The 17784-nt window shown below is 58.4% G+C and overlaps 2 protein-coding genes across 4 annotated transcripts; both read left to right on the forward strand.

The window, feature by feature from the left end:
- The first annotated feature begins 1811 nt into the window (after positions 1-1811).
- TAF6L (TATA-box binding protein associated factor 6 like) lies at positions 1812-16604 on the forward strand. Of its 3 annotated transcripts, none has more exons than XM_055142441.1 (13): positions 1812-1911; positions 3678-3732; positions 5252-5411; positions 6781-6867; positions 7112-7262; positions 7340-7390; positions 8955-9049; positions 10298-10372; positions 10486-10706; positions 10944-11076; positions 13856-13984; positions 14246-15259; positions 16546-16603. In XM_055142441.1, the coding sequence occupies exons 2-12, from the start codon at positions 3725-3727 to the stop codon at positions 15020-15022; spliced, it is 1887 nt and encodes a 628-aa protein (XP_054998416.1). In that variant the 5' UTR covers positions 1812-1911; positions 3678-3724; the 3' UTR covers positions 15023-15259; positions 16546-16603. The 3 variants fall into 3 exon arrangements, with proteins under 3 accessions (XP_054998416.1, XP_054998418.1, XP_054998417.1); XM_055142443.1 differs by lacking the exon at positions 1812-1911 and adding an exon at positions 1983-2117 and having other exon boundaries at positions 3678-3780; positions 16546-16604; XM_055142442.1 differs by lacking the exon at positions 1812-1911 and adding an exon at positions 1985-2117.
- On the forward strand, positions 15022-17572 carry TMEM179B (transmembrane protein 179B). The gene is made up of 5 exons (XM_004621494.2): positions 15022-15259; positions 16280-16464; positions 16546-16680; positions 16807-16885; positions 17038-17572. The coding sequence occupies exons 1-5, from the start codon at positions 15164-15166 to the stop codon at positions 17197-17199; spliced, it is 657 nt and encodes a 218-aa protein (XP_004621551.2). The 5' UTR covers positions 15022-15163; the 3' UTR covers positions 17200-17572.
- Positions 17573-17784: the final 212 nt, after the last annotated feature.

The raw sequence follows: 17784 nt of genomic DNA on the forward strand, positions 1-17784 counted from the left end.
TACTTTTTTTTTTTCAGTGTAAGCCACTCCAACTGATGTCAAGTAATACCTTATTATGGTTTTGATTGGGCAGGAGCGATAGCATAGCGGGTAAGGCATTTGCCTTGCACGCAGGTGACCTGGGTTTGATTCCTCCGCCCCTCTGAGAACTGGGCAAGTTCCCGAGAGTATCTTGCTTACGCGACAGAGCCTGGCAAGCTACCCGTGGTGTATTCAATATGCCAAAAACAGTAACAAGTCTCACAATGGAGACGTTACTGGTGCCCGCTGGATCAAATCGATGAGCAACAGGATGACAGTGCTACAGTGATACAGTGATTCAAGGATAACTGACTTTTCATGTACCTTTGGGGTAATGTGGAACTTTGTGATCTTGGACTCTGGGCTCAAGGTGACCCGGGAGCAGAGATACTCTGCCTTCTTCCCCCAATCTCCAGCGACCCAGGGGTTACACCCATAAGCCATCTCCTGCCGGCACCAGATAATCTCCTCATCGGCCACCGTCCAGAACTCACAGCTGCTTCTCCTAGAAGGGAGCATAAAATGAGGCCCCCATAACCATGCCACCGGACCCCGTGCCAGGCTGTTTTCACTCACGGTGCCCCAGAGAGCGACGGGTGAGAGCACTCCCTGCCCCAAGGGATCCAGCCCCGGCAGCTGACCTCCGCTACCCAACCCCTGCCACACTTCAGGCCACTTTCCACATGCTCAGCCGAGCCTCACGCATGAGTGAACATATTACTAGACTGCACAGCCACAAGGCAGCTGCGCAACACATCATCATAAAGGGATATATATATATATATATATATATATATATATATATATATATATACCTCTCAGAGAGCCCGGCAAGCTACTGAGTGTATGTATCCTGCCCGCATGGCAGAGCCTGGCAAGCTCCCCATGGTGTATTCGAAATGCCAAATACAGTAACATTAACAGGTCTCATTCCCCTAACCCTGAAAGATCCTCCAATCATTGGGAACGATGAGTAAGGAGAGGCTGCTAAAATCTCAGGGCTGGGACGAATGGAGACGGTACTGGCGTCCGCTCCAGTAAATCGATGAACAATGGGATGACAGTGATACAGTGACTGGGGTATCTGTTTCCTCTTTTGGAAACATCAGCTCACGTCTTCTGTCCTTTTTTTTGGGGGGGGGGTTGTCACACCCGGCTGCACTCAAGGCTTACTCCTGGCTCTGCACTCAGGGATCACTCCTGGCAAGGGTGGAAGACAGGAAGCGGTGTGCGGGATCCGCCTTTCACAGGAGCAAGGCAAGCGCCTTAGCCCCCTTACCCGTTCTGCTATCACCCCGAGTCCTCTCTGTCCATTTCAGTGGGCTGTTTTTGTTGTTGTGTGGCTAGGTTTTTCGTTGGGTCTGGAAGGGGGTGTTGGTTGGATCAGATCAGAAGGCACATCATCCTGTGGCGGGCAGCCCCATTCATTGGCGCCAAGATGACAGGCAAGACTTTGAAGTCAGTTGAGCCCCACACCAAAGTCTTAAAGGCTTCACTTGTGCGAACGCCAAGCGCTGGAAAACTCAAGAGTCGACAAAACGGAGTCCAGGCGGGAGCGTTCTCCGAGAACCAGCTCACTGACCCTCGTCACACTACGCGCACGCACCTGCTAGCCAAACTTCCACGCACTGTTGCTTTAAGGAGAGTGACGCCTCAGTGTCACGTGACCCCCGGCACTTGGGGATTTTTTTTTTTAACAGTTCTTTCCCGGTGGCCAATCGCGTGGACGTATACCTTTCCGGGGGAGGCGGGAATTTCCGAAGGCGCCGGGCGATTGGCTGTGTCCGTGGAGGGCGTGGCCTGGGCGCCGAAAGAGGGAATCGGTGCAAGCAGGGTGAGTGGAGCCGCCGCCGCCGCTGCCGCCGCTGCCGCCTCGGCTGGAGCGTCCAGGTGAGCAGGCCCCGCGGGGCCAGGGGCGCCGGGTGTCCGCGGGGCGGGCCGCGCACTCGCAGCCCCGGACCCCGCTCCGCTGGGTGCCCGCCCACTTCGTCGAGCACGTGACCCGAGTTGGGTCACCCCTGACCTCCACCCCACCAGCCCTGGGTCTGGGATGGGCGAGGCTGCGGGCAGGATGCGCATCGCGGTCAGCGCTGGAGGTCAGTCCCCACGCCTCTTGCCCGCGTCCCGGCGTGTCCCAAGCACGGGAGGAGCGTGAGACCGTGGGCGGGAGCCGGGCATGCGGGACTCAGTCTGGGCGTCTGCGGTGGGGACCCCGCGCGGGCTGCGCGCGGGCCGGACCTGGTGCTCTTATTTTACGGAGGGGGAAACAGAAGCCAGAACGGTGCTCGTTGGGGCGGGCTCCAAAGCCAAGTCTGCGGGGCCGCGAATCCAGGCCGTGCGCTCCACGCACCGGCCGCGTCTGATGAAAAGGAATTAGGGTTTGAGTCTGCTCCCTTAGGAGTGCTCCGTGGGTGCTCTTGGACAAGTCATTTTACCTTTATTTATTTATTTACTTTTTTTGCGGGGACTGAGGGTCCACACCCGGTGCCGCTCAGGGACCGCTCCGGCCTTGTGCCCGGAGACAGTGTGGTCCAGGATCGAACCTAGGCATGCCGCATACAACAGACAAAGCCGGCACAGTACCGCATGGTGCCTCAGTTTCCTTTACCGAACCTTTGCGTGTCATTTACTTTTACCTAGTACTTTGAAGGGCTGGTGGGCGCTTGCCTTGCACGCGGCGGATCCAGGTTTGATTCTCGATAAGGTCTCCCCAGGATTAATTCCTGAGCACAGCCGGGAGTGACCCCTGAGCCTTGCAAAGTGTGGCTCCGAAACAAACAAAATATCAACTAATATTTGAGCTTGGGCTTCTCTGCCTATGAAATAGACACAATACATAGTAGCCATCTGATCTCATTGTTAAGGATAAAGTGAGCTAATCAGTATAAATCACTTAGCTAAGAGCTTCAGGCATCCTAATTTGTAAGAAAAACAGCTCTTCAAAAAGATAATTTTATTTATTTTGGATCACCCGGAACCACAGAGTTACAAAGTTACTTAGGGCTGAGGTTCAGGCATATAGTGTTCCAAAACGGATCCCTTCACCAGTGTCCCGTTTCCTTTTGCCCCCCACGTGCCTCTTAAAATGTAATGGGGTGGGGGGGAGGCCTGGAGAGATTGTCTGTCCAGTGGACAAGGCGCTTGCCTTGCACGTGTCTGACATGGGTTTGTTTCCCGGCACCCCAGGTGGCCCCCCCAGAACCAGAGGAGTGATTCCTGAGCTCAGAGCCAGACCACTGGTTGTGGCCCCAAAAGGGGTGTGTGTGTGGGGGGGAGTCCCTGGCAGTGTTCAGGGTGTATTACTGGCTTTGCACTTAGAGATCACTCTTGGCGGGTTTGGGGAACCTTGTGGGGTGCTGGGGATCAGACCGTGGTCAGCCGCATACAAGGCAAGTGCCCCACCCTCTATAGTATCTCACTGACCCTTTAAAAGTTATTTTTTTTTAATGTTGGCTCTGAGATTTACAATCTTGGTAACAGTAGAGTTGCGGTTTATACTGTTCCCACTCCACACCCCACCAGTGTGTGCATCCCCCCCCCACAGGCTTCCTTCTACCCCCCCCCCCAATCCTACTAAACTTTTTCTAAAAAGTTATTTATTGCAGGAAAAACAACTGTCCTTTATTCAGTTTGTCTTTTTTTTTTTTGATCCTCAGCAAGTGTTGGTTGAGCTCGTATGTGCTGACGCTGCTGGCCGCCGGGGATGCAAAGGTGAGCGAGCACGGTGCCGGCTGGCGTGAGCTTACGGTTTGCTGAGAGGTGGGTGTTCGTCAGAAGCTTCCAGAAGCTGGGCTTGTGGCTCCAGCTGCAGAGCGTGTGGCTTGCCTGCATGAGGCCCCAGCTGCCACTCCTGGCACTGTCCCCAGCCCCAGGTGGGCTCACTGAGCAGTGCAGGGAGCCATACCCAGCACCGCAACAGGAGTCCCAGGAACAGGGCTGGAGCGACAGCACAGCGGGCAGGGCATTTGCTTTGCACGTGGCCGACCTGGGTTTGATTCCCAGCATCCCATAGGGTCCCCTGAGCACCGCCAGGAGTAATTCCTGAGTGCAGAGCCAGGAGTAACCCCTGTGCATCGCCGGTGTGACCCAAAAAGAAAAAAAAAGTTCCAGGAATAAGGCCCAGTGGGTAGGGATTTGTCTTGCACACGGCTGACCCGGGTTCGATCCCTGGCATCCCCCAGCACCACCAGGAGTAATTCCTGAGTACAGAGCTAGAAGTAACCCTTGAGCATCTCCAGGTGTGACCAAAAAGGGGGGGAAAAATGAAAGTGTTCCAGGAATATGTTCTGACAGGGGCCAGGCTTGTGGCTCACACAGCATCGGTCTTGCACCCATGAGGCCCTGGGTTCCGCCCACTGCTTTCAAGGAAAGTGTTGGGACCTGTGGGGTCTGAGAAGGCTGCCCTGAGTGGGTGACACGTGAGAAGAGATAGTTTTTAGGAGATTCAGGCACGGGGGATCTTTCGGACAGAGACAGGCTATTTGGGCGTCTGGGAATGAGGCCTTTGGGAATCCTGCTTTAGGAGACCCCTCCCATAATCTGGCAAGTTCCCTGCCTTACTTTCCCTTTTTGCTTCTAGAAGCTTTTACTGAATTGGCAATAAAGAAAGTCCTGCTTTCTGTTTGGGACCACAGCTGTTGGTGCCCAGGGATCACTCCCCGTGAGGCTCAGGGGGCCTTCGATGGCGGCGGGGATAGAACTTGGGTTGGCTGTGTGCAAGGCCCTCTCCCTACCCACTGTAGTATCTCTTCAGCCCTCTGAAACGTTTTGCTTTTTTTTTCCTTTGTGTGTAGGGGGTCACACCCAGCATGCTCAGGGGTGCACTCAGGAATTACTCCTGGCATTGCTCGGGAGACCTTATGGGATGCCGGGGATTGAACCAAGGTCGGCCGCGTGCAAGGCAAACGCCCTCCCTGCTGTACTATCGCTCTGGCCCCAAAATGTTTTTCATAATGACGGATGGCAACATCCCCCTTTCTCCTGAGGTTGGCCCAGCAGCCTCGCGCTGGGGTGAATCACCCTGCTAGAGGTCAGGCTCGGAAGGACTTGGGCCGGACCCCAGGGCAAATGTCCCTGATGTCTGCACTTATCTGATTCTTGCTCTGAGCCTCAGTCTCTGTGGCTGGACACCTAGAGCCCTTGGGGGGCTCCGACTGTGGACAGGGCTCGAGTCAGGCTCTGGGGCCGTTGGGCGGCTGCTCAGAGATGCCCCCCGCCCCCTGCATTGCAGCTCCATCGGGACCATGTCGGAGCGAGAGGAGCGACGCTTTGTGGAGATCCCGCGGGAGTCCGTGCGGCTCATGGCGGAGAGCACTGGCCTGGAGTTGAGCGACGAGGTGGCGGCTCTGCTGGCCGAGGACGTGTGCTACCGCCTGCGGGAGGCGACGCAGGTACCCCCGGCCGCACCCCGTCCCCCTGTTCCTTTCCCCTTGATTTCTGGGGTGGTGCTTCACTCTGGCCAGGGAGCAGTCTCTGGGGGGTCCCCGACCCCTGGGGCCACACCCCCACCCCATAGGGGACTTTGGGGTGCTTGAGGCACCTGCTCTGTTGGGTGCGGAGACCCTGGGGGCCCTCTCCTGCCTGGGCCGGCAGAACAGCGTCAGCCCACATTCTGCCTGGGGGAAACTGAGGCTCAGATAAGGGTGGGAGGTTTGCCCAAGACCAGAGTCCGGGGCAGGCCTGCAGGTGGGGCGCTGGCCCGGGCCGCTCGGGTTCGGTTCCCAGCTCCCCACTTGGTCCCCAGGAATAATTCCTGAATTCAGATCCAGGTGTAAGCTCTGAGTGTGGCCCCTAGACACACCAAAACAAAAAAGCAGGGCTGGGGCCGGAGCGATAGCACAGCGGGTAGGGCGTTTGCCTTGCACGTGGCCGACCTGGGTTCAATCCCCGGCATCCCATATGGTCCCCCAAGCACTGCCAGGAGTAATTCCTGAGTGCAAAGCCAGGAGTAACCCCTGAGTATCACTGGGTGTGACCCAAAAAGCAAAAAAAAAAAAAAAAGCAGGGCTGGCGTTTAAGCGTTGAGACATTTTTTTGCTTCTTTTGTTTGAAGAAACAAATGAAGAAAAATCCTGTGGGCTGCCAAGGCCCAGCCTGGGTCCTGGAACCAGGTTCAGGGCGAGGCCCTGTGCCCTGCTACTCTCTTCCCAGCCCCCCCCAAGCCCTTTTGAAAGGGTTTTGAGCTATTTCCAGCGCCCGGAGGCTACTCCCAGCTCTTCGCGTGGGGTCGCTCCTGGGTCCAGCGCGCAGGGGACCTTGCCGTGCTGAGACTGACCTCTGACTGACCTCTGACTTCCTTTCAGCGGCCCCTTGGACCCCATCCAGCTTTTTTTGGTTTTGGGGCCACACCTGGCAGTGCTTACTCCTGTCTCTGCTCTCGGGTCCTGGTGGGGCTCAGGGGACCATGTGGGGTTCCGTGCCGGGTACGGCAAGCACCCTACTCGCTGTGCTGTGGCTCTGTCTTCCCCCATCCCCGCCCAAAATTGACTTTCTTTTTTGTTGTTTTTGTTTTGGGGCCACATCCTGGGGCCACACCCAGACTCACTCCTGGCTCTGCACCCAGGAATCACTCCTGGCAGTGCTTCGGGACCCCTCTGGGGTGCCACCAGCTGGCCCGTGCAAAGCAGGCACCCTCCCCTCGGGGTTCCCTCCAGACTTTCTGATTGTTGGTCTGGGGGCCTGTCCACCCTCGCCTCCTCCCGGCCGCGGTCCCCGTCCGACCGTGTCTGACCGTGTCCGACTGTGTCCCTCTGCTCCCAGAACAGCTCTCAGTTCATGAAACACACCAAGCGGCGGAAGCTGACGGTGGAGGATTTCAACCGGGCCTTGCGCTGGAGTAGCGTGGAGGTGAGGGGCTGCGCAGTGGGTGGGCCAGGAAGGTGTCCTGGGGGCCGGGGCTTGGTTTGTTCCCCGGGAACCCCGCAGAGGAAGAGCCTTTCAGGGGCCAAGCCTGAGTAGCGTGGGCGGAAGGGGGGTCCCCCATGGACTGGGGGCTCCCCGCTCAGATTGGGGGCCCGTGAGCACTGTGTGGGTGCCCCTTTCCTAGGGTCTCGCGTGGTCCCTGCAGGTGGCCCCTCTCCTCTCCCCGCAGGCCGTGTGTGGTCACGGGTCCCAGGAGGCGCTGCCCCTGCGGCCCGCCCGGGAGGGGGAGCTCTACTTCCCCGAGGACCGCGAGGTGAACCTGGTGGAGCTGGCGCTGGCCACCAACATCCCCAAGGGCTGCGCCGAGACAGCTGTGCGAGGTGCCGCGGGGCAGGACGGGGAGGGGTGCCCTAGGGGTGCGCCTCCAGGCTGACCCGTCTCCCTGCTCTGCTTCTAGTTCACGTCTCCTACCTGGATGGGAAAGGGAAGCTGGCCCCGCAAGGCTCCGGTAAGGGTGGTATGGGGTGCGGGCAGGTGGAGCTTCTGTCCCTTAGCACCCCCCTCCCCGCCAGGGTGGTGCTTCTGAGCCCCTATGGCACCTGCATGGCCCCTTGCGCTATACCTGTAGGTGCTTAGGATGTACAGGGCAGTCTTTTGTTTTATTTATTTTATTTTATTTTTTTGCTTTTTGGGTCACACCTGGCGATGCACAGGGGTTACTCCTGGCTCTGCACTCAGGAATTACCCCTGGCCGTGCTCAGGGGACCATATGGGATGCTGGGATTCGAACCCGGGTTGGCGCGTGCAAGGCAAACGCCCTACCCGCTGTGCTATCACTCCAGCCCCCAGTCTTTTGTTTTATTTTGCGGCCACACCCGACAGGACCCACGGCGTACTCCTGGCTTTGCACTCCGGAATCACTCCTGGTGGGCTTGAGGACCATATAGGTGCCAGGGATTGAACCTGGGTCAGCCGCATGCAAGGCAGGCGCCTTTCCTGCTGTGGCTGTACTGTCGCTTGGGCCCTGGAATCCAGTCTTTTTTTTTTTTTTTTCCTTTTGGGTCACGCCCAGCGATGCACAGGGGTTACTCCTGGCTCATGCCCTCAGGAATTACTCCTGGCGGTGCTCGGGGGACCCTATGGGATGCTGGGAATCGAACCTGGGTTGGCCACGTACAAGGCAAATACCCTACCCTCTGTGCTATCACTCCAGCCCCCTGGAACCCAGTCTTTTTTTTTTTTTTCTTTGCTTTTTGAGTCACACCCAGCAATGCTCAGGGGTTACTCCTGGCTTTGCACTCAGGAATTACTCCTGGCAGTACTTGGGGGATCATATGGGATGCCGGGGATCGAACCCAGGTTGGCCGCGTGCAAGGCAAATACCCTACCCGCTGTGCTATCGCTCCAGCCCCCTGGAACCCAGTCTTTTTTTTTTTTTTCTTTGCTTTTTGGGTCACACCCAGCAATGCTCAGGGGTTACTCCTGGCTCTGCACTCAGGAATTACTCCTGGCGGTGCTCAGGGGACCATATGGGATGCCGGGGATCGAACCCAGGTTGGCCGCGTGCAAGGCAAATACCCTACCCGCTGTGCTATCGCTCCGGCCCCCTGGAACCCAGTCTTGAAGGTGGCCATGGGTCTGTGTCCTGGGTGTTCGCTTGGATACCCGCATTCCACGCTGGGGTACAGGAGAAAGGGGAGTCTCCCTCCCAGGGAGTCTGAGCTGAGGGCTTAAACGGGAATACAGTGGCCAAGGTTAAGGCCGTGGACGGAGAAGCGATATAGAGAGCCTGCAAGCTCAGGGTTGGGTGGGCAGCCCAGAGGGTGTTTCCTGTCTTTTGGGAGTGGTGGGGGGGCGTCAGACCTAGCAGTGTCAGGGGTTATTTGTCATTCTGTGTTGAGGGATCTGTGTGGTGCCGGGGATCGAACCCGGGTCAGCCGCTTGCAAGGGAAGAGCCTTAACCCCAGCGCCAGGTCTCCGGGCTGAGCGCGGTTTCCTGGGCAGGCGTGTGGGAACGGGCTCCCTGCAGGAGCAGGCGGAGGCCTGACCACTTCCTGCCCATCCTCTCACAGTGCCCAGTGCCGTGTCTTCCCTGACGGATGACCTGCTCAAGTACTACCAGCAGGTGACCCGGGCCGTGCTGGGGGATGACGCGCAGCTGATGAAGGTGGGTGCATGCGCCTTTGCTTGCTGTGTCCGTCTGGGAGCGGAGTGCTCTTAATTAAGGCGTGAATGTGAAGGGTGGAGAGGCCGGTGTGATAGTACAGCAGGGCGGGCACTTGCTTTGCATGTGGCTGACCCAGGTCTGGTTCTGGACACCCTAAACAATCCTTCAAGTAATGCCAGGAGTGATCCCTGAGCACAGAGTCAGGAGTAAGTGCTGAGCACTGTGGGATGTGGTCCAAACTTCCCTCCCCCCCCAAAAAAAAAGCTATGGTTATAGGCACTGGAGAGAGATTACAGGGGCTAAGGCACCAACTACTTTGGATGCCACCAACTACTTTCAATCCCTGGCACTACATGTGGTCCCCTAAACACTGCCACAGTGATCCCTGAGTACAAAGCCACGAGTAAACCCTGAGCACCACCACGTGTGGCCCAAAACCAATTAAAAAGTTATGGATGGGCCAGAGAGATAGTACGGCAGAGAAGGTGTTTGCCTTGCACGTGGCCAACCCGGGTTCCATCCCTGGCACCCGATGTGGTCCCCCAAGCAGAGCCAGAGTAACCCCTGAGTATTATTGGGTGTGAGCCAAAAAAAAAAAAAAAAAAAAGGAACATGCTTTAGGGGCTGGAGTGATAGCACAGCGGGTAGGGCGTTTTGCCTTGCACACGGCCGACCCGGGTTCGATTCCCAGCATCCCATATGGTCCCCCGAGCATTGCCAGGAGTGACCCCTGAGCATCGCTGGGTGTGACCCAAAGAAAAGCAAAAAAAAAAGGAACATGCTTTAGCAGTTGCATTCAGTGCCTGGTGATACAAAACCACACATAAAAGATAATACCAGGGCCCGAGAGGCAGCTCAGTGGACCCTTGTCCATGCTTTGCATGCAGGCGGCCCGGGTTTGATCCAGGAGTGACCCCTGAGCACTGCTGGGTGTTGGTCGTACACCCAAAGAAGTCGGTTGAAGCAGCTTGGGGTTGGCGATTGGGCCAGCACGGGTGGTGCTCAGGAGTGGGCCCTCCAAGTGCTCGCGGGCCATGCATGGTTCCAGGGGGTTGGACTGGAATCCGTGGGCTGCAGAGCAAGCGCCTTAACCCTTGTGGTCGCTCTGGGCTACTTTCAACCTCACTCTGCAAGCCTGGAGGCCAGCGATGTCGCATTGTGCGAGGCCCTGGGTTCCGTCCCTGGCACTGCAGGAGCAGAGGGGTTTTCGCACTCGGACCCAGTGTGGTCGGGCCCCTTCCCTTCCAGATTGCTCTCCAGGACCTGCAGACCAACTCCAAGATCGCGGCGCTGCTGCCTTACTTTGTGTACGTGGTCAGTGGGGTAAGTGGCCCCGGTGGGTGTTTCATGGACATGACCATGCGGTGCGTCGCGCTCCCCCTCCCCGCCCCACCCCTCCGCGCGTGCGCCCCTCAGCGCCCCTCTCCTTCCAACAGGTGAAATCTGTCAGCCACGACCTGGAGCAGCTGCATCGGCTCCTGCAGGTGGCCCGGAGCCTGGTGCGGAACCCGCACCTCTGCCTGGGGCCCTACGTCCGCTCGCTGGTGGGCAGCGTCCTCTACTGTGTCCTGGAGCCCCTGGCTGCCTCCATCAACCCCCTGAATGACCACTGGACCCTGCGGGACGGCGCTGCCCTCCTGCTCAGCCATATCTTCTGGTAGCCGCTGGGCCTGGGTCTGAGACGGCTGAGGCGCTCGGGGCGGGGGGATGGGGGCATTCCTGGCCTTGAGGGGTTGGTTGCGAGGTCCAGGGGCCCCTCCTGCCCTTCCCCGAGAGCTGTGACACACCGTGCAGATGAGGGGCAGGTCCTCTGGGGGTTGGTCCTCAGCCCCTCACGCGCTGTCATGCTCCGTTCTCCGCGGGTGTGCCTCACGGCGCTGACTTGCTCCCGCAGGACTCACGGAGACCTTGTCAGTGGCCTGTACCAGCAGATCCTGCTCTCCCTGCAGAAGGTCCTGGCGGACCCCGTGCGGCCTCTGTGCTCCCACTACGGGGCCGTGGTGGGCCTGCACGCCCTCGGCTGGAAGGTGAGGACCCTCGCCTCTGCCCTCGACCCCGCCGCGAGGGCTGCCGGTTGTAGCTAGGGAACCTGTCGCTGTGTCTCACTACACAGGTGCTTTCCGTTTGCCGGGTACTGCTGCCCTTCGTGCATTCTGGCCCAGGGCTAGAGCTTCCTTCCAGAAATTTGTGTGGCAGGTACTAGAAGAGTGTTCCGTGTGTTGGGGCTGGGGAGGTCACTGGGTGGCGCTGGCGGTGCTCAGGGGCAGTTCCTCAGTAGTGATCTCCCTGGCGGTGCTCAGGGGCAGTTCCTCAGTGGTGATCCCTGACAGTGCTCAGGGGCAATTCCTCAGTAGTGATCCCTGGTGGTGCTCAGGGGCAGTTCCTCAGCAGTGATCCCTGGCAGTGCTCAGGGGCAGTTCCTCAGTGGTGATCTCCCTGGCAGTGCTCAGGGGCAGTTCCTCAGTGGTGATCTCCCTGGCAGTGCTCAGGGGCAGTTCCTCAGTGGTGATCTCCCTGGCAGTGCTCAGGGGCAGTTCCTCAGTGGTGATCTCCCTGGCGGTGCTCGGGCAGTTCCTCAGTAGTGATCCCTGACAGTGCTCAGAGGCAGTTCGTCAGTGGTGATCCCTGGCGGTGCTCGGGCAGTTTCTCAGTAGTGATCCCTGACAGTCCTCAGGGGCAGTTCCTCAGTGGTGATCCCTGACAGTGCTCAGAGGCAGTTCCTAAGTGGTGATCCCTGGCGGTGCTCAGGGGCAGTTCCTCAAGTAGTGATTCCTGGCGGTGCTCAGGGGCAGTTCCTCAGTGGTGATCTCCCTGGCGGTGCTCGGGCAGTTCCTCAGTGGTGATCCCTGGCGGTGCTCCGGGGACTGACCATATGCAGAGTGTCAGGGATCAGTCGGGCCAGGTGCACGTAAGGCAGGTGTCTTACCCCCTGTGCTTTCTCCAGCCCGCTACTCTGGAGCCTGTTGTATACATTCCTGCCCACTCCATTTTTCTGTGTGAGCCACACTCAGCAGTGTTTGGGGTCAGTCCCAGAGGTGCTTGGGGAACTAAGCTGTGTGGGGGGTTGAGCCAGGGCTCTAGGACGCTCACCAGCACTCTGTGCTCTCTCCGACATCCCGCTCCCCTGTTCTGGAATGTTAAAGAAATGCCCTGGGCTGCGGGTGGCGGGGAGAGAGTACAAGGCGCTTGCCTTACATGCAGCTGATCCCCAGTTTGATTCCTGGCACTGCCAGGAGGGCACCTTTGGGGATGGGCCCAAACCCTATTCACACTCCTCCAAAAACAAAGCATAGGAGAGATTCCTCAGTTCCTCCTGTGTAACTTTTTTTTTGGAAGGGCATATTTGATAGTCCTCAGAGCATGCTCGTCTCGGTGCTCAAGGGAGCACATGTGGTGCTGGGGATCGAACTGGGGTTGGTGGTATATGGGGCAAGCATCTTAGGCCCTCACCACCTCTCCAGTCCTCTTCTGTTTGTGTCTGTTAAACGGTCAGCTATCTTTGTGGCATCTGTGGAAATGACCACATTGCACATTAGTTTTCCTGACGACAGATTAGATTTTTAATTTTGGTTTTGGGGCCATACCTGGTGGTGCTCAAGGGTCATTCCTGGCAGTTTGGGATTATGCAGGATCAGGGATTGAAATGGGCACCCCACATGCAAGGCAAGCGACTTATCCTCTACCATCCCTGCAGACAGGTTTGACTAATGGAATTTGTGACCACGCAGGGCAAATTTTGTTGCCTTGGGGCCACACCCGGAGGTGCTCAGGGCTCACTTCTGGCTGAGTTTAGGGATCGGTTCTGGCAAGCTCTGGGACCATATGGGGTGCTGGAGATAGAACCCAGGTCAGCTGCATGCAAAGCAAGCACTGTACCTGCTGTACTGTTGCTCTGGCATGCCCAGAGCAAATCTTTTGCTGCTAGACTTTTGTGGGCAGTGGTGGTGTTGGGGGAGCAGTTAGGGAGGTTTGGGCCACACTGAACTTCTCAGGCTACTCTGCTGGGGCGTCATGAAGTGCCAGGGCGTGACACTTCATGCATTGCAGCCCTCAGTGCTGTCTTCAGCCCCGATGTTGAGATTTTTTTTTTGCTTTTTGGGTCACACCCTGTGATGCACAGGGGTCACTCCTGGCTTATGCACTCAGGAATTACTCCTGGCAGTGCTCGGGGGACCATATGGGATGCTGGGATTCGAACCTGGGTCGGCCGTGTGCCAGGCAAATGCCCTACCCGCTGTGCTATCACTCCAGCCCCCCGATGTTGAGATTTCTTGACGTGATCATACCTCAATTTTATTTGCTGTTGGCTTGGGGGCCAGTGATGCTTAGACGCTCCTCCCAGCTGTGTGCTCCGGGCTGCTCCTGGCTGTGCTGGCCGTGGACCCAGACCTCAAGTCTGTAAAGCATGGGAGGGAGGGTTCTCCCCCTAACTGGCTTCCCACCTCATAAAAAGACCTTTCTTTTTTTTTTCTAAATCACTGTCTTTCAGGATGCTTTCTTGTTCCTTAATGAGAACCTGAGTATTGTTAATTTCTCACTTTAGCTATGGGCATCACCTGTCACTAAAGACATAACCTCTAAGTCTTTGTCTTGGCACAGATGTCAGTGATAATGGGCTCACTTTGTTTGTGTACCTGAATCTTTTCTAGTGTTTAGCCAACAGTAGGTTCCAGATGAAGGCTGGCCAGAACATGCTAATCAAGGAATTTTAGGAAGACTGAGCCCTGCTGAGTCAGAGATAAGGAGGTGTCTCAGGAAATACTCCAGGCACCCCCCGGAGCTCACTGCATTCTGTCTCCCCTCCAGGCAGTAGAACGGGTCCTGTACCCACACCTGTCCACTTACTGGACGAATCTGCAGGCTGTGCTAGATGACTACTCGGTATCCAACGCCCAGGTCAAAGCAGACGGCCACAAAGTCTATGGAGCTATTTTGGTGAGCACCAGCCTCTTCCCGCCTCTTTGCCAAGCCTCTGGCTGGGGCAGTAGTCCAGTGGGGAGAGTGTTTGCCTTGCATGCAGTCGACCCAGGTTCAATCCTGGGCATCGCTATGGTCCCCCAAGCACGACCAGGAATAATTCCTGAGCATCGCTGGGTGTGACCCAAAAAGCCAGAGAAGAAAAAGAAAAAAAAAATTATATGTAAAGAGCTCTGGCCCCTCCAACTTTTGGCATTTGCTGATCCCTCTGCTCTTCAGGTGGCCGTGGAGCGACTGCTGAAGATGAAGGCGCAGGCAGCGGAGCCCAGCAAGGGTGGCCCCAGCGGCAGCGGGTGGCGGCAGCGGGCCGAGGACTTGCCCTGGGACAGCCTTCTCCTCCAGGAGTCGCCCTCGGGGGGCAGCGCCGAGCCGGGCTTCGGGGCCGGCCTCCCGCCGCCGCCGGCCGCCGGTGCGGGCCCGGAGGACCCGTCGCCCTCGGTGACCCTGGCGGACATCTACCGGGAGCTCTACGCCTTCTTCGGGGACAGCCTGGCCACCCGCTTCGGCACGGGCCAGCCGGCGCCCACGGCCCCGCGGCCGCCCGGCGACAAGAAGGAGCCGGCGGCCGCCCCGGACTCGGTGCGGAAGATGCCGCAGCTGACGGCCAACGCCATGGCCAGCCCGCAGGGCGACGAGAGCCCCCGGGGCGGCGGCCCGTCGGCGTCCGCGCCCGCCGCCGCCGCCGAGAGCCGGCCGCTGCCGCGCGTGCACCGCGCGCGGGGGGCGCCCCGGCAGCAGGGCCCGGGCGCCGGCACCCGCGACGTCTTCCAGAAGAGCCGCTTCGCGCCGCGCGGCGCCCCGCACTTTCGCTTCATCATCGCCGGGCGGCAGGCCGGGCGGCGGTGCCGCGGCCGGCTCTTCCAGACCGCCTTCCCCGCGCCCTACGGGCCCAGCCCGGCCTCCCGCTACGTGCAGAAGCTGCCGATGATCGGCCGCACCGGCCGCCCGGCGCGCCGCTGGGCGCTCTCGGACTACTCGCTGTACCTGCCGCTGTAAATAAAGCCGCGCCCGGAAGTGACGTCTGCGCGCTCGCGGGTCGCGCCGGAGGAGGCGGGGCTTGGGCGGTTGCTTCCGGCGGCGGCGCTTCCTGGTGCTGGTAGTGGTGGTGCTGGTGGCGGTGGCCGTGGCCAGGGTGCCATGGCGCTGCCCTGGCTGCACCGCGTCGAGCTCATGCTCCTGGCCGCCGCCTTCCTGTGCGGGGCCGTGGCGGCGGTGGCGCTGACTCGGACCCAGGTGCGGCGGCGGGGCGGGCCGGGAAGGAGGGGGCTGGCCGATGCCGGCGTGCAGAGGCCCCTGTGTGCTGTGCCGTGGAGCTGGTGGAAAGGCTGCCTGGGCAGGCGCTGGGTTGCCAAGGCATTACCTGGAAGGTCGTTCCCTGCGGTCCTCAGGAGTGCCTGCAGCACCTGCCCTAGCTCGGAGGCGAAGTGGGCTCGGGACCTGCCTGTCTTTTGGGGGTGTGCACACCCGGTGGTGCTGGGGACCGTGCGGCCCCGGAGGGCGGATCTGAGGCTCCCGCGAAGCTTGTGCTAAGCCCTTGGGTCAACTCTTTGGCTCTCCTGACGTCCTCTAACAGACTTGTTGAGCCAGAGAGATAATACAGGCGTTATGCTTACTTTGCACATAGCTGGACCCAACCGCCTCCCTCACATAGGTCAAGAAACTTGTGCTGAGATATGAAGCATAGTGTAGCGAGCTGACTTAAGCCAACGTGATTGCAACACAATGGGTTCAGTGACATTGCAGACCACTTAATGGAAAAGCTTACAGTGTGTGTGAAGTGCCCACCCCGCAATCTTTAGGCTCATGTCCCTAACGAGGTATGTGCTGCTTCTGCATATTAGAAGACACTGGAGATTGTTGTGGAAGGCTTGACAAAGTCTCATTTTACTCCAGTCCAGCGTTCTTCAGCTGCAGGTACACAGGTGTAAAAAGTTGAAAGCCACCAGCCAAACGGGCTGGATTTAAACTGCAGCCGTGGGCCGGTATGCAGGGCAGCTGCCTGTGAGCGGGTGTAAAGGGCGAAGGACACTGCCTTAGGCTTTCTGCAGAGGCCACACAGTGTATGAAGCAGCTTTCGAGTTCACCGTCTCTTACCAAGCACCCTTTATTTCCTGCTCCTCTGGCCAGAGACGGGAACTGAGCACGCACAGCTAGTTTCCGAGGGTGGCTCTGGCCTCCGTCCTAGCACCTGCCACCAGTCTGCATGGAGAGGCCCTAACTCCACATCCCGGACTCAGTCGCTTCTCTCCACAGGGCTCCTTCAGGGGCTGTCCCCTGTACGGTGTGGCTGCCCTGAATGGCACCTCTCTGGCCTTGTCCCAGCCCTCGGCCCCATCCCTCTGCTATTTTGTGGCTGGGGCCTCGGGCCTCCTGGCCCTCTACTGTCTCCTACTTCTGCTCTTCTGGGTCTACAGCAGCTGCATCGAGGATTCCTACAGGTGACTGTGCCACTCCAGGGGCTGGGGGCCGAGTGGGAGGAGACTCATCTCGAGCCAGAGGCCTGTTCTCTTCCTCTATAGAGGCCCCGTCGGGCTCCGCATAGCACTGGTCGTCTCCGTTCTGGCCATCTTCCTGCTCTTAGTGTCCGCCTGCATTCTTCACTTTGGTACCAGTTCTCTCTGCAAATCCATCGTCTCCCAGAACATAACAAATAGGTAACGGGAGGGTAGTGATACCCCCTTTTCTACCTGCCACTTGTCCTCATTTGCAAGGCCACGCAGGCCCAGGCGTGCTTAGGCAGCCTCTCTAGCCCCCTCTCACCAGTCTCTTTGATCTTACAGTTGCGCTGAAGCCCAGAAAATCCGATGGACACCCCTTGGAATTACTTTGCAGTTTTACTCCAGCCTACACAATGCTGAAGTGAGTTCTGGGATATGCCACCCCGGGTGGAAAACACGGGAGATTCCTATAGGCATCCGTGGCTGGAAGGGAGCCCTGGGGGCTGCTAGCTAAGTGGGATCCGTGTGGATTGGAGGTGGCCCCGCTGTTGACTCTGGTTCCCTGTGTCCCAGATCTCCTCCTGGGTGAACCTGCTGTTGTGGTGTGTGGTGCTGGTGCTCCAAGTCGTGCAGTGGAGGTCTGAAGCCACTTCCTTCCGGCCTCGGCAGAGAGGGGACCCTGCGTGGAGCTCCGAGACGGATGTGCTGGTTGGGACCCGCCTCCCCCATTACTGAAGAGCAAGGAGGGTCTTCCCGCCAAGACCCCAGTTGGTGCTGGAAGTCCTCTTGCCCCGCTCGGCAGGGAGCCTGTAGTGAATCCTGATGGCAGGCCCTCTCCTCCATCTCTTCCTACAGCTATTTTTGTACCAAAAGCGTGTTCCTTTCTTCTCTCGTCTTGGAACTGAGTTCTCAGTGTTAAGAGCACTGACAGGAGGGTGATGGGCTAAGAACTCGTGGATCAAAACTTAAGCTGTCCTTGGGGCTGGAGCGATAGCACAGTGGGTAGGGCATTTGCCTTGCATGCGGCCGACATGGGTTCGAATCCCAGCATCCCATAGGGTCCCCCGAGCACCGCCAGGAGTAATTCCTGAGTGCATGAGCCAGGAGTAACCCCTGAGCATCGCCGGGTGTGACCCCAAAAAAAAACCAAAAAAACCCTTAAGCCGTCCTTAAGGCCTGAGCTGTCGACAGTATGGCCAGTATGGCGGGAGGGCATTTGCCTTGCACATGGCTGACCCGGGGTTCAATCCCTGGCACCCCGTGTAGTCCCCTGAGCACCTCCAGGAGTGATTCCTGGGTGTAGAGCAAGGAGTAAACCCT

The sequence above is a fragment of the Sorex araneus genome, chromosome 6 (genome assembly GCF_027595985.1).
Source record: "Sorex araneus isolate mSorAra2 chromosome 6, mSorAra2.pri, whole genome shotgun sequence".
NCBI classification, from domain to species: Eukaryota; Metazoa; Chordata; class Mammalia; order Eulipotyphla; family Soricidae; genus Sorex; species Sorex araneus.

Excerpts from the sequence above, each read along its gene's own strand:
- TAF6L (XM_055142441.1), top strand. Across the intron at positions 6,868-7,111 it reads TGCGCTGGAGTAGCGTGGAG|GCCGTGTGTGGTCACGGGTC; the intron begins GTGAGGGGCTGC and ends CTCTCCCCGCAG. Across the intron at positions 7,263-7,339 it reads CGCCGAGACAGCTGTGCGAG|TTCACGTCTCCTACCTGGAT; the intron begins GTGCCGCGGGGC and ends CTCTGCTTCTAG.
- TMEM179B (XM_004621494.2), top strand. The coding sequence starts at position 15,164 with ATGGCGCTGCCCTGGCTGCACCGCGTCGAGCTCATGCTCCTGGCCGCC. Across the intron at positions 15,260-16,279 it reads TGGCGCTGACTCGGACCCAG|GGCTCCTTCAGGGGCTGTCC; the intron begins GTGCGGCGGCGG and ends TTCTCTCCACAG. Across the intron at positions 16,681-16,806 it reads TCCCAGAACATAACAAATAG|TTGCGCTGAAGCCCAGAAAA; the intron begins GTAACGGGAGGG and ends TTGATCTTACAG.